At 36.0% G+C, this 14,504-nt stretch overlaps 1 protein-coding gene across 5 annotated transcripts in view; it reads left to right on the forward strand.

The window, feature by feature from the left end:
* The window catches only part of TRPC1 (transient receptor potential cation channel subfamily C member 1), an 83,153-nt gene extending 77,804 nt beyond the window's left edge, over positions 1-5,349 (forward strand). For all 5 annotated transcript variants that reach the window (XM_023215353.3, XM_023215354.3, XM_023215355.2 and 2 more), the window contains 3 exons: positions 1,506-1,707; positions 1,966-2,160; positions 3,525-5,349. In XM_023215353.3, the coding sequence (XP_023071121.1) occupies positions 1,506-1,707; positions 1,966-2,160; positions 3,525-3,752 (625 nt within the window). In that variant the 3' untranslated portion in view covers positions 3,753-5,349. The remainder of the gene's footprint in view (positions 1-1,505; positions 1,708-1,965; positions 2,161-3,524) is intronic.
* The last annotated feature ends 9,155 nt before the right edge of the window (positions 5,350-14,504 follow it).

Below are 14,504 nucleotides of genomic sequence, written 5' to 3' on the forward strand. Positions count from 1 at the left end.
TTTTTTTCTTGTATATTTGTTTGAGTTCTTTGTAGATTCTGGAAATTAGCCCTTTGTCAGATGAGTAGATTGCAAAGATTTTCTCCCATTCCCATCTTCTATATGAATTAGTATCTATAGAAACGGAACTTCAAATTTTCTTTAAGAAGTTCCTTATTAATGTTCATAAACTTTAATAAATACTTATTTTTCATGAGTCACTATAGTCATCTTTACATACAGAATCTTAAACAGTGGGTCCAAGTTATTACCTTGTCTTCCCTACTGCAGTCTATCTTAACAGAGGAATTATTGGCATCTTGTGTGTTCTTAGCATTTTGAGCAATTCTTTGTCAGTCCCATATATTGCAAGATGTTCAGCATCTCTGTCCTTCAGGTATTAAATGTCAGTAGCAACTCTCAGTCATTGTTACAGCCAGAAACACTCACAGCTTCAACACTTTTTAAGAGGTCGTTAGAATTGAGAATCATTAGAATTTCATGAACATTTTTTTCTCTAATGTATCATAAGGATTTGAACACCCTGTTTTGAGTAAACAAAATACCTCCCCTCATTTTTAAATAAAACAATGGAGAGAAAGGGTGTGGAAGGACACATTTGTCATGTTCCTATTATGTGTCAACTATTCTTTATTTTGTGTGTCATCTTATGTAAAGAATAAGATTAATGAGTGTCAGTGTAGCATTTACTATATACCAGACAATGCTCTAAGTGCTGAGCAAATGAAGCATTAGTAAAGAAAACTACCCTGATGAAGCTTAACATTCTAGGGAGGTGATACAGGCAATAAAAAGAGGAGTAAAATACTTATTATGTTACACAGTGGTCGGGGCTACAAAGACAAATAAAAAGCATGAGCTAAAGAGCATCTGTGTGTCAGAGTTCAGTTTTAGCTAAAGAGCTAGGGAGTGCCCCAGAAGAGATAACATTCATGTGAGGATCTAAAGCTGGTAAAGGAGCAAGCCATGAAGAAGATTTCTGGGGGAAGAGCATTTACAGAGAGAGAGAACAGCAAAGGCCAGTGTCCAGAGGTAGGAGCATGACTGGCATGTTCAAGAAAATGCCAGGCAGGCAGTGTGGATGCAATGTGTTGAATTGGAGGGGGAGTTGTAGGAAATGAAGTCAGAAAGGAAATGGGGATCATGTAGGACCTTTCTGCCCTTGTAAGGATTTTGAGTTATTGAAATTGAGAGTTATTTGAAGGTTTTGAGCAGAGGTGTGACAAAATCTAATTAGATATTAACAAATCATATAGGCTGCCTTGTTGAGAACAGACAGAAAGGCAGCAAGGGGTTAAACAGTTATGAATAATTTATCTTCTTAGGGCCTGTCTCTTTGTTTAAAGTAAGACATATCTGTACTGTGGAAATCAACATCATTTTTAAATAAAGAATTGTTCATGGATTATCAATGTTTTATTTAAATAATTTTGATATAAACAAATTATTCATTTTTGCTAATTTCTTTAATTGCCTTTTAAACAGAAATGCAATTGTCTTTACAGGTTCATTGGCACCTGCTTTGCTTTGTTCTGGTATATTTTCTCCTTAGCGCATGTGGCAATCTTTGTCACAAGATTTAGCTATGGAGAAGAACTGCAGTCCTTTGTGGGAGCTGTCATTGTTGGTACATACAATGTGGTGGTTGTGATTGTGCTTACCAAACTGCTGGTGGCAATGCTTCATAAAAGTTTTCAGTTGATAGCAGTAAGTTCATTCTTTTAAAAACTTTATATTCTCCTCAGACCATACTAAGTGCATACAATAGATAAGAGAGCCAAAGATTATAAGATTATAAGAATTGAAAAATAGTATTTTTAAATTAACTATAGATTTTTAAAATGTAAGTAATGTATAATAATTGCAGATGTTGAACAAAATTTTTTCTACAAGGTGTGGAAATATCCCCCATATTTGTGTGTGTATTCATATTCTACTTTGCTTTTTAATTTGCCTTTTATATAGAATCATGAAGACAAAGAATGGAAGTTTGCTCGAGCGAAGTTATGGCTTAGCTACTTTGATGATAAATGTACATTACCTCCACCTTTCAACATCATTCCTTCACCAAAGACTATCTGCTATATGATTAGTAGCCTCAGTAAGTGGATTTGCTCTCATACATCAAAAGGCAAGGTCAAACGGCAAAACAGTTTAAAGGTAAGAAATTAGAAGCTTGAATGGCAACATAAAAGTTTTAACAATTCCTAATCTCAGATATTTCTTAAAGCATAAGTATGCAAGTTCCCTAAGGGCTGTGACTGTCTGACTTTTTTCACTGCTATATTCCCTAATGTATGGCATTGCATCCAACATAAAGTAAGGATTCAATAAATACTATTGAGAATGAGAGGGCTGGGCGCGGTAGCTCACGCTTGTAATCCCAGCACTTTGGGAGGCTGAGGCAAGCACATCACTTGAGGTCAGGAGTTTGAGACCAGCCTGGCCAACATGGTGAAACCCCATCTCTACTAAAAACACAAAAATTAGCTGGGTGTGGTGGTGCATGCCTGTTGTCCCAGCTACTCAGGAGGCTGAGACAGTAGGATCGCTTGAACCCAGGAGGTGGAGTTGCATTGAGCCAGGATCACGCTACCGCACTCCAGCCTGGGTGACAGAGTGAGACTCCACCTCAAAACAAATGTGTGTGTGTGTGTGTGTGTGTGTGTGTGTGTATACACATACATATAATTATTAAGAATGAGAGACAGTACTGAGATTTTTTTTTACTTTTCAGATTCCTCCAATATATAAAATTTCATCTCATAGTTTTAAAACATGAGAGATATTCGAAATACCTATTCTGTCAGTGTAGCTAAAGAATGACTACTAGAATCAGCTCATATTTTTCTGGTTCTTCTTGAAAGCCATTCAATACATCAATAATTCAATATATGTTACTGTAAACCAGGGGTTGGGACATTTTTTCTGTAAAGGTCCAGATAGTAAATAGTTTACACTTTTCAGGCTGAGACAAAATCAGAGATATTGTGTAAGCAGTGATACAATAAGAGAGAAAACAAATTTTCACAAAACTTTTATGGATAAAATTCAAAATATAACAATAACAGTAATAATTTTTTTAAATACAGGTCTACTAGTGAAAAGAATGGAATTCCTTTTGGGAGGGGATAAATTTTCACTTAACTAGAGTTTAAAATTAATGTTATTATCAATTGATGATAAATGTTCATCTGTAAAATCTATTCTTAGCTCACAGGCTGTCAAGTCAGGATATGGACCATATTTGGCCTGTGGGTTGTAGTTTGCCAATCCCTGCTATAAACTAAGGATTCCTAAGACTAATTTTTTTCAATCAAGATAAGCATAAAATTAAATGCATTAAACTAATATGCAGGCTATATTTGTTTTAAACAAGTGTTGAATATTATACCATGTAGTAGCAAAACTGTAGTCTAATAAAGCATTTAAAGATGTGTTTGTGTCTGTGAATATATTTTTGAACTCCACCTCATTTAAGTATTATTTCTGCATATCCTTAGTATCATATTGTTGTTTTGAAGGAATGGAGAAATTTAAAACAGAAGAGAGATGAAAACTATCAAAAAGTGATGTGCTGCCTAGTGCATCGTTACTTGACTTCCATGAGACAGAAGATGCAAAGTACAGATCAGGCAACTGTGGAAAATCTAAATGAACTGCGTCAAGATCTGTCAAAATTCCGAAATGAAATAAGAGATTTACTTGGCTTTCGGACTTCTAAATATGCTATGTTTTATCCAAGAAATTAACCATTTTCTAAATCATGAAGAGAATAATTTTCAATAACAGATCCAAAAGACTATATTGCATAACTTGCAATGAAATTAATGAGATATATATTGAAATAATTATGTAAAAGCCATTCTTTAAAATATTTATAGCATAAATATATGTTATGTAAAGTATGTATATTGAATTAGTTTTTTAAAACCTTCTGTTAGTGGCTTTTTGCAGAAGCAAAACAGATTAAGTAGATAGATTTTGTTAGCATGCTGCTTGGTTTTCTCAGTGCTTTAAAATGTTTTCTTTTTATGTTTTAGAGGGGCAGTTATAAAATGAAGATCAGCAAATGTGGGCTGATCTCCTTCATAGGATACACTTGAAATATAGAAGTTACGTTTTAAATATCTGTTTTAGGAGTTCACGTATAGTTCAGTATTAAGTTTAGGAGTATAATTTTATCTAAAATAATAGTCTTTTTTTTCCTTTTGCATTTTGTTATAATCTTAAGCAACAAAGAAAAAACCCTAATATTTGAATCTATTTATGTCTTTCAATTTAAATTCACTTCAGTTTTTGTAATATATTTACCTTTACATGGTTATAATCACTTTATATTTTTAACGTTTTTTTCACTTAAAATTTTATATATACGTTTCCATGTATTGATGTAGTTAGTCCACATATTTAATTTTTATAGAATTATATAGTTTTTGAAAAATATAGTCAGTAGGTGTTTTATTTTTTAGCTAGAGCATTCATTTATGTTTATAAGTTTGCGTAGCTACTTGTCAACATTTGGTTGGTTTTAATTTTTTCGTATCATAATAGTCCTATTTTTTTTTAAGTTGGAGTGAATGTTTATAGTTTTAAGATAGGAGACACTTTATCACATGTAGTCACAACCTGTTTTGTTTTTGTAAAACATAGGAAGTCTGTTTAATGGAATGGTTTGTTTTATATTTGGACTAAGGTTCTTGAGCTTATCTCCCAAGGTACTTTCCAGAATTTAACATAGCTTCTATAAAAGTGACTTCATACTTATTTGTGGATCATTCTTGCTGCTTAAGATGAAAATCATTGGTTTTTTAAAATTAGAGAATAAAATATATATTTAAATTTTTTGTGTGCTCACATAAAGGAATGTAGCTAAAATGTTTTCATAGGCTATTATATATTCTCGCAGCATTTCCAGTTAAGAGGGTATTAGGTATATAATTCTCTTCTTAACTGAATGTCAGATGGTCTTACACCACAGGGTGCAGGTAACTCTTGGTCTGTAAGCACCACCGATCCAGGGATCATTGTCTAAATAGGTTAGTATTGTGTTTCATCTTGCTTTTGCATTTTTATTGTTTAATTTCCAAATTTTAAGTGTTCCCTCTTTGGGGCAAATTCTTATAAAAATGTTTCCTGTAAAGTTATATATTTTGTCTACAATGGGATTATGCACTTCCCAATTGGGAGTTTACATCTGGATTTTTAGTCATTCTAAAAAATACCTAATTATTAAAACATTTATAGAGTGCCTACTGTATGCATGAGTTGAGTTGCCTATGAGGTACATTTTGAATGACAGCATCTTGTAAGAAAAAAGGTGAATAAAATTTGACATTAGATGATAAATGGATAGAGTGTGTCCATTGTATTACCAATTTTTAAAAGTTGAGATATACAGTAGTCCCCCTTTATCTGCAGTTTCACTTTCCATGATTTCAGTTACCCACAGTCAATCATAGTCCAAAAATATTGAATGAAAAATTCCAGAAATGTCTTGAGGTTTTGTTTGTTTGTTTATTTCTTAGAGACAGGGTCTCTCTTTGCCCATACTCTCTGTGCAGTGGCATGATGATAGCTCACTGCAGCCTCGAACTCTTGGGCTCAAGCAATCCTCCTGCCTCAGCCTCCCAAATTGCTGGGATTACAAGTGTGAGCCTCCATGTTCAGACAATTCGTAAGTTCTAAGTTGTTCACTGTTCTGAGTCATATGATGAAATCTCATGCCATCCTGCCTGGGCATGAATCATCCCTTTGTTCAGCATATTCACACAGTATATACTCTCCACCACTTTATCACTTAGCATCATTCTCTGTTATCAGATCGACTGTCATGGCATCCCACTGCTTGTGTAACCCTTGCTTTATGTGTAACCCTAATTTTACTTTATAATGGCCCCAAAGTGCAAGAGTTGTGATGCAGGCAATCTGAATACGCCAACGAGAAACTGTAGCCTGCTTCCTTTAAGTGAAAAGGTGAAAGCTCTTGACTTAAGGAACTTCAGGAAAGAGAAAAAATGTACATATGGTAACATCTACAGTAAGAACGAATCTTTTGCCTGGGAAATTGTGAAAAAGAAAAAAAATCTATGCTAATTTTGCTGTTACACCTGAAACTGCAAAAGTTACAGCCACAGTGTGGGAAGTACTTAGTTAAGATGGAAAAGGCATTAAATCTGTGGGTAGATGGTATGAACAGAAGCGTGTTCCAGTTAACAGCAGTTGGGCTCAGAAGTATCTGTGGTTTCAGGCATCCACTGGGGTCTTGGAACATATCCCCTGGGGATAAGGGGGGGGACTACTGTGCCATGTTTTGAAATAATCTGCCAAAACAAAGACCTGTATGTGAACATTTCTAGAAGCTGTATTCATGCTGTCAAACTGAAAACCACCAAATGTCCATTAACTAGTGACTGGATCAGCAAATTGTACATCCATACAATGACAATTTATGCAGCAGTAAAAAGGAATTGTATCAGTCACAATGAGAGAAACAGAGCTACTAGGATATTTGCAGACACACATGTATGTGTGTGTATAGTGATTTGTTTACAGGGATCTGACGTTACACAATTGCTGGAGTTGGTAAGCAGTCTCTGTAAGTCTCTGTTTTTTTTTATCTAATGCTGGAGCAAAGCTGGAAGTCCACAGGGTAGGCAGGTGGGAAGAAAAGATGGATGTCAAGTGGGAGAGATCAGGGACAAGCTGGAACCCATGAAGACAGACCAAGTCCCGTGTGACTCCTCACATCTCCAACTTTATGATGTGGTACCCTGTTGGAGGAGTGTTGCCCTTTGCCACTGGCTTTTGCAAGTATGTTGCTAAACACTCACTTGGCCCAGGAATCAGAGAAGCTGAAGGAGGATCCAAGGAAAGGTGGGTCAGCTGTAGGCCTTGCTGCTGCCCCATATTAGCAAAGTGAACCAGCAGATAAGTTACAGCACGTGTGAGCTGCAGAAGTGCCCGCATCAAGAACAAAATGGCTGCTGCTTCACTTCTGCTCTCCAGTCTCACGCTAAAATGTCTCCTGTAACTGGAAAAATACAAGGAAGGGAATTTTGGGAAATATAGTTAGGCCTAGCCAAGTTGATACATTATAAAGCCACCGCAGGAACAAACTGCTGATGTATGCAATAGCATGGATGAATTTTTAAAGTAAGTGAAAGAAGCCAGTCACAAAAGGCTACAATACTGCATGGTTCCATTTAGATGACATTCTAGAAAAGACAAAACTATAGGAACTGAAATCAGATCATTGAGTACCAGGATCTAGTGGTCTAGGAGACGACTGACTGCATAGCTCATCAAACTGTATGCTTAAAAAGAGTAAATTTTAATGTATAGAAATTATGCCTTAACAAACCAGACAAAAAATCTAAAATATAATGCTACAACATACTAAAATAAATAAGAAAATAGCAGTGGAATCTTCCAATTCGTTACCACTGCCAAAGAAAGCGGTGCTTGCATATGCAAGTTGGTAGCCCATCACTCACACAGCACAATGGGGTACAGTAATAAATGCCAAGGTGAATAACTTCGTATTACTTTTTCAAATGTATTTTTGCTATTTGGGTTCTATGATTGTTCATTTAAATTTTGGAAACTATCAATTTCTAAAAAAAAAAAAAAAAAAAAAAACCTTGGGATTTTTATTGGAATTGCTTTGAAACTAGAGACCACTTTGGGAAGAATTGACATCTTAACAGTATTGTCTAAACTATCAACATGATGTAGCTTCTCATTTATTCAAGTCTTCCTTAATTTCCCTTAGCAATGTTTTATAGTTTTTAGCATTGAAATCTAATAGCATTGTATATTAATAACTAAAAAAATAGAATGAGATTCTACTCACATGAAATCCCAATGAAGATGAGGTTGCTTATCATTTAGTTATGTGTTCAGATTTCAAAGCTTATCATCTTTCCTTAAAGTAACCAGAGGTTGTTATTATTAATTGTTTGAGGGATGCAAACCAACTGCTAATCATTGACAGTCTTTCTTAAAATGATAAAAGTGGAAGTGCTCTTAATCTTATTAATAAATACTTATTATCTTTTTTCTACCTGATAAAGAAAACTTTGATTCCTTAGACTTCAAAATTTTTGTTTTCCTCAGAAAATACATGTATAAAAAAATAAATTGAGGGTATAGGTCCTGGGAGTAAACCAACTGGGTCTAGTTATTCAGATTACACTAAGAAACTAGTAATAGTATCAGGGATAATCACTGCTCTGAATTTCTCACTTGTAAGTTAATTTATTAGTTTTCTGGCATCACAGCCCCATTCATAAGCTGTGTTTCTGAAGGATATACTTAGAAGAATTTCCCATTACAGTGCTTCTCTTCATTTGACAATTTCATATTGTGTTTTCCTATTCTGCTCTCCCTACCCACAGACTGAAATAAATACTTCAGATATGCAACACATAAATTAGGAAAAATTTTATATGCTAGTTGATGCTTTAAAAATAACCATCTTCTGTAGTCCCAGCACTTTGGGAGGCTGAGGCGAGTGGATCAAAAGGTCAGGAGATCAAGACCATTCCAGCTAACACAGTGAAACCCCGTCTCTACTAAAGATACAAAAATTAGCCGAGTGTGGTGGCGGGCACCTGTAGTCCCAGCTATTCGGGAGGCTGAGGCAGGAGAATGGTGTGAACCTGGGAGGCAGAGCTTGCAGTGAGCGGAGATCGTGCCACTGCAGTCCAGCCTGGGAGACAGCAAGACTCCGTCTCAAAAAAACAAAAACAAAAATCTTTAAGAGACATTATTTCTGATATAAATTAAATTATAATAATAAAAGAGGCAAAACAGCAGGTTTGTGTAGGAGGTAAATGTATTTAAAAAAAAAAAAATGATTATCCCAGCCATTCCAATATGTGAGATAGGTAAGTTCCTTTTTTTTCATCCTGCTACCAGCAATCTGGAAAATTATCTCTCCCTCTCTCTCTCCCCATTAGAAAGGTTATTTAATCCATCCTTCGATTTTAGGTAAATTTATTCTTACTGAAAGATAAAATGGGCTGGGCGTCGTGGCTCACGCCTGTAATCCCAGCACTTTGGGAGGCCAAAGCAGGTGGATCACCTGAGGTCGGAAGTTTGAGACCAGCGTGACCAACATGGAGAAACCCTGTCTCTACTAAAAATACAAAATTAGCTGGGCGTGGTGGCGCATGCCTGTAATCCCAGCTACTCAGGAGGCTGAGGCAGGAGAATCATTTGCATCCGGGAGGCAGAGGTTGCAGTGAGCCGAGATTGCGCCATTGCACTCCAGCCTGGGCAAGAAGAGTGAAACTCCGTCTCAAGAAAAAAAAAAAAAAAAGAAGAAGAAGAAGAAGAAAGATAAAATGATTGAGTGCTGTTTTAAGAATTTTAAGGAGGAAAATACACAAGCTGCCTCAGTAACTCATTCAGAAATTGAATTAATTCTGTGAGGTAATTCAGCTTCTCATTTTAAAATTCATTTCCTCCATTTTTATTTCAACAGAAAAAGCAATCACAATATTTTCTGTGTTTGCTTGAATGCAGATGTCTTCTTCTCCCACCCACCCTCGCTGACCCCAGTGACAGAATCTCACGATATTTGCCAGGCTGGAAGTACAGTGGCTATTCACAGGGGCCATCAGAGCACACTACAGCCTCCAACTTCTGGGCTAAAGAGAACCTCCTACCTCAGCCTCCCAAAGTAGCTGGGGCCACAGGAGTGTGCTACTACACCCAGCCTCTTTCTTTTGAAAAGCTGTAAAACAAGACCAGGCACAGGAAGGAACAGTTCTCTCATTCTCTTCTGTATCCTCACTCTAAGTATGGTATTAATGTTGAATGGCACAAAGTTATTCAATGAAAATTTAGCCATTATCCATTAGTGTAAATATTATAGGAATGACATCTAGTTTATTAAATATCTTAACAGTTGTAGGTTCCAGATCCTATTTTCTCAAACTGGGTTAAAAGAAAACCCAGATTCCCTACTTCAACCTTCTAATTTAATACACAGGAAAACTAACATTTTGAGTAATTTGTCCAAGTTTATATACTGACTGACTCGAGATACTGAATTCAATTTATTTTTCCTATCAGTCAATACATATCCAAAAGCTTTCCATTTTTGAATTAGCTTCTCATTGTAGGTTCATCTTGGTCAGCAAACAGAGCTTAAGTCCCTACTTTTCTAAATGACTAATTCGTTAAAAACTTTTATGACAAGTGTCAAGCAGAGACAGCAAGATGAACAAGAGTTGGAGGAAGAGGATGGACAGGTAGGTAGTGAACATCGTAGGAAAGGGGGAGTTAGCCTCCGAAAGTAACAACCAGACCAGAAGGAACCAGAGTGTTTAGAGCACACAGACTGGTGAATTTCATTTCTGTGCCATTTTCTTTCCTTATCAATTTGAATATTCAGCCAGGCGTGGTGGCTCACACCTGTAATCTCAGCACTTTAGGAGGATGAGATGGGTGGGGGTGGATCACCTGAGGTCAGGAGTTCGAGATCAGCCTGGCCAACATAGTGAAACTGGGCGTGGTGGTGTGCGGTTGTAATCCTAGCTACTCAGGAGGCTGAGGAGGAGAATAGTTTGAACCTGGGAGGCAGAGGATGCAGTGAGCCGAGATCACGCCATTACACTTCAGCCTGGTCAGCAGAGTGAAACTCCATCTCAAAAAAAAAAAAAAAAAAAAAAATTGAATATTCAAGGATCCAGAAACCATTTAAGACCATAAGGGATCTCAGAAAGGATCCAATTCAACTTCATGTTACAGATAAGGAAACTAAAGTTATTCCGTTGCCACACTGTGAATGAGAATCCAAGTCTTTTCCCTTTTCACTCAGGAGGCTCTTACCTGCATTATGTTACTATTAATATCAGTTTTTTTATGAGATGAATTAATCAGATGTATGAAGTCTTGCTTTCAGCTTGTAAATTTTAATAGGTTTCTATACTTAAAAGCTTCATCTCATTGTTGAAATCTAACCCAATCTTAGTATTAGAATGCTACAAGAACATCCTTCAGGCAAAGATGTTTCAATTATATCTAATCAAATTTTAGCCTTTTAAACTCAATTGTTGACTTGGTTTTTAAAAGGGAGAAGCAAATGACAAAAAAATCAAAACCAGGATTTTTAATAATAACTTTAGAATACCTCAGAACAAATTTTTATGTATATTCCAGAGCTACTCACCCAGAACACCCGATTCCGTGCATCCATGGGCAATCCCACACTTGTACATCCAGAGCGCCTCTGTCAAAAAGAGGCTATTCGTGGCCCAGCGTGGTGGCTCACACCTATAATCCCAGCACTTTGGGAGGCCAAGGCGGAGGATCACCTGAGGTAAGGAGTTCAAGACCAGCCTGGCCAACATGGTGAAACCTCATCTCTACTAAAAAAAAATACAAAAATTAGCTGGGCGTGGTAGTGGGCACCTGTAATCCCAGCTACTCGGGGGGCTGAGGCAGAAGAATTGCTTGAACCCAGGGGGTGGAGGTTGCAGTGAGCCAAGATTGTGCCACTTCACTCCACCCTGGGCAAAAGAGGGAAATTTCGTCTCCAAGGCGGGGGGCGGGGGGAGAAAAAGAGGCTTTTTGTGCAAAGGGCCCTGAATTCAAGACTCTTAATTATAAAAGGTAAAAAAAAAAATCAATATTTTGTCCTTAGGCTAGGGTTTATTTACACACCTAAGAGATAATAAGCATGGGAAATTTTCTATTTGAATCACCTGCAGGTTACCTTGGGTTTTTCTATCTGGATAAGCATAACATCTCTCTACATCTCTCTACTATAATAGTCTTGTTTCTCCCTTTCCAATCCTTATATCACATATTTCATTGTCTTGCCTTACCACACTGTCTAGATCCCTCAGTACAATTTCTAATAGATATGACAATTTCAGGCATTCATGTCTTACCACTGATCTTAACAGAAATGCTTTCAATATTTCACCATTAAGTATGAGCTTTGCTGCAGATTTTCTTGTCAACTTAAGGACATTTCTTTCTATTCATAGTTTTCTCAGGGTTAATTTTTTGTCAGGAATAAATGTTGAACTAGATTAAATGCTTTTTCTGCATTATTGAAATCAAATGAATGTTCTCCATCTATTGTGAATAGGGCTTAACAGTACCTTTCCCCATTCCGTTAAGAATTTGACCTTTGTTTAACTATAGTTTAGGTTACCTAGTAATCTGATAATACAGTAGGTCAGCTATGTTGCTAGGCATACTTGCTTATGGTAAAAATGAGCCGATAGGTAAACTGCATCTGGATTGGGGGGAACAATCCTTGAACTGCGAATACCTGATGGAGGGACATTGGCTGCGCTTTCCTGAGTGCGTAACTCTTACAACTAGGCACGTCATCTATGAGAAGTCAGGAAGCTGTGCTATGCAGTTGTAAGAGATACTGGCGTCTGTGGAGATGTGACCTTTCAGCTGGTGTGTCTACACCCACTTGTGTTCACCTGACTGAATCTTTTTTTTCTCCTTGATTCTGAGACATCATCTAGGGAGGCAAAAGAAAACAGCTAATGTTTGGCTGTGTAAACTTCTGCCAGAATGCTACAATGATTCTCACAGAAAAAGAAATTCTGACACTGTCCTGTTAAACTCTCATCCCTGTGCTATATCCTTCTGAAGACATTGGTACCAAGAAAGATCCATGGTGCTTTTAAGAGCCTGAAGGTTTCGTTGCACCTCAGTCTCCCTAGTTAGTATTGTAGATCTATTTATTCTGTAAAGTATGTTCACTGATTTTTTCTTTTTTTTTAATTATTATTATACTTTAAGTTCTAGGGTACACGTGCACAACATGCAGATTTGTTACATATGTATACATGTGCCATGTTGCTGTGCTGCACCCATTACGTTCATTGGTTTTCTAATGTTAAATCAACCATGCATACCTGGGATAAACCCGACTTGATCATGATCTGTTTTGTTTGCTGAATTTTGTTTGACAATGTTTTGTTTACAATATTCGCACCTATGTTCATAGGTGGAAGCAAGTGGACTGGAGATTTTCCTGGTTCCTACTGTCTCTAAATTTTGGTATTAAGATTATATTAATCTCATAAAAAGAACTGCTGAGTGTTCCTTCTTTATGTTGGAACATAAAGTGTTCCTTCTTTATTCTGGAATAGTTTATGTTAGATGGATAGTATTTATCACTTAAATGTTTGGTAGGCCTTCCAGGTAAAACTAGGCCCCAAGTTTTATTTGAGGAAATATTTTAAACTACAGGTTAAATTTCTTTAATGATTATAGGACTATTTAGGTATTCTGTTTCTACTTGAGTCTGTGTTAAGTTCTCAATACCCAGCTTCACCTTCCCCCTCGGAATTTGTCCACTTTACCTAAGTTTTCAAATCTATGAGCATAAAGTGATTCATAGTATCTTATTACCTTTCAAGATTCTGAAAAATGTGCAGTAAAGTCCTCTTTCAATACAAAATTGGTTTATTTATCTGTTTTTACTTCTTTTCTTGCTTAATCTGATCAGAGTTTTGTCAATTACATTAGTCATTTTAAAGAACATTTGGCTTTCCTTTTTTCTATTATTTAAGATGACAATTTTATTCAATTTCTGCTCTATGCTATTTTCTCCTACCTTTTAAAAGTTTATGCTGTTTTCCTTTTACTAAGTTCCCAATTTGTATCATTCACAAATTTCCACCCTTTCTTTTATAATGTAAACACGTAAGATTATAAATTTTAAAGTATTGGTTAAGCTGCATTTCATACATTTTAAAATGCAGTTTTTCTATTGTTCAGTTTTTAATATTTTGTTTTCCATTATGGTTTCCTTTAAACGTGAGTTGAAAGTACATTTCTTAATTTCCAATTTTTTTCTTATGTTTTTTGTTGTTTACTTTTTGTTATTAATTTCTAGTTGTTTACTGTTGTTAGAGAAGGCTATCTGATACTACTTGTTTGGAATTTGTTGGACTTTGCTCCATGGTACATGGCAAGTTCTGAAATTGTTCCATATGAGCTCAAAAATAATGCACCCTTGGTTCTGTTCTATGTATGTGTGTTAGGTAAATCTAGCTAATTGTGTGGTTCAACACTTCTATATTTTTCATGTTTTCTCTTTTAAATCTGTCAATTACTAAGAGAAACATGTTAAAACCTCCTGTTATGATGGTGAACTTGTCCATTTCTATTTATACTATATCAGATTTAGTTATATATTTTGAAGGATTTTATTAGCTGTGTGCAAATTTAGAATTGTTATATCTCCTGGTAACTCTCTTCATCTTGAGTAATGCCTTTAAGTATTTTTTTTCTAGTATTAATAAAACCATACCATTTTGTTTTGGTTAATGTTTGCCTGGCATACCATATTTATCTTTTTCTATCCCTTTCAACTTTTCTGGGTCCTCATGTTTTAGATGTCTCTTTCAAACAGCACATAGTTGTATTTCTTTTTCTAAGCCAGTCTGACCATTTTGACGTATAACTTTCAGTATTTAGTTTAGGTATTTATTGAAATTATTGATATGTTTGTA

Source organism: Piliocolobus tephrosceles, chromosome 2 (genome assembly GCF_002776525.5).
Source record: "Piliocolobus tephrosceles isolate RC106 chromosome 2, ASM277652v3, whole genome shotgun sequence".
Classification (NCBI taxonomy): domain Eukaryota; kingdom Metazoa; phylum Chordata; class Mammalia; order Primates; family Cercopithecidae; genus Piliocolobus; species Piliocolobus tephrosceles.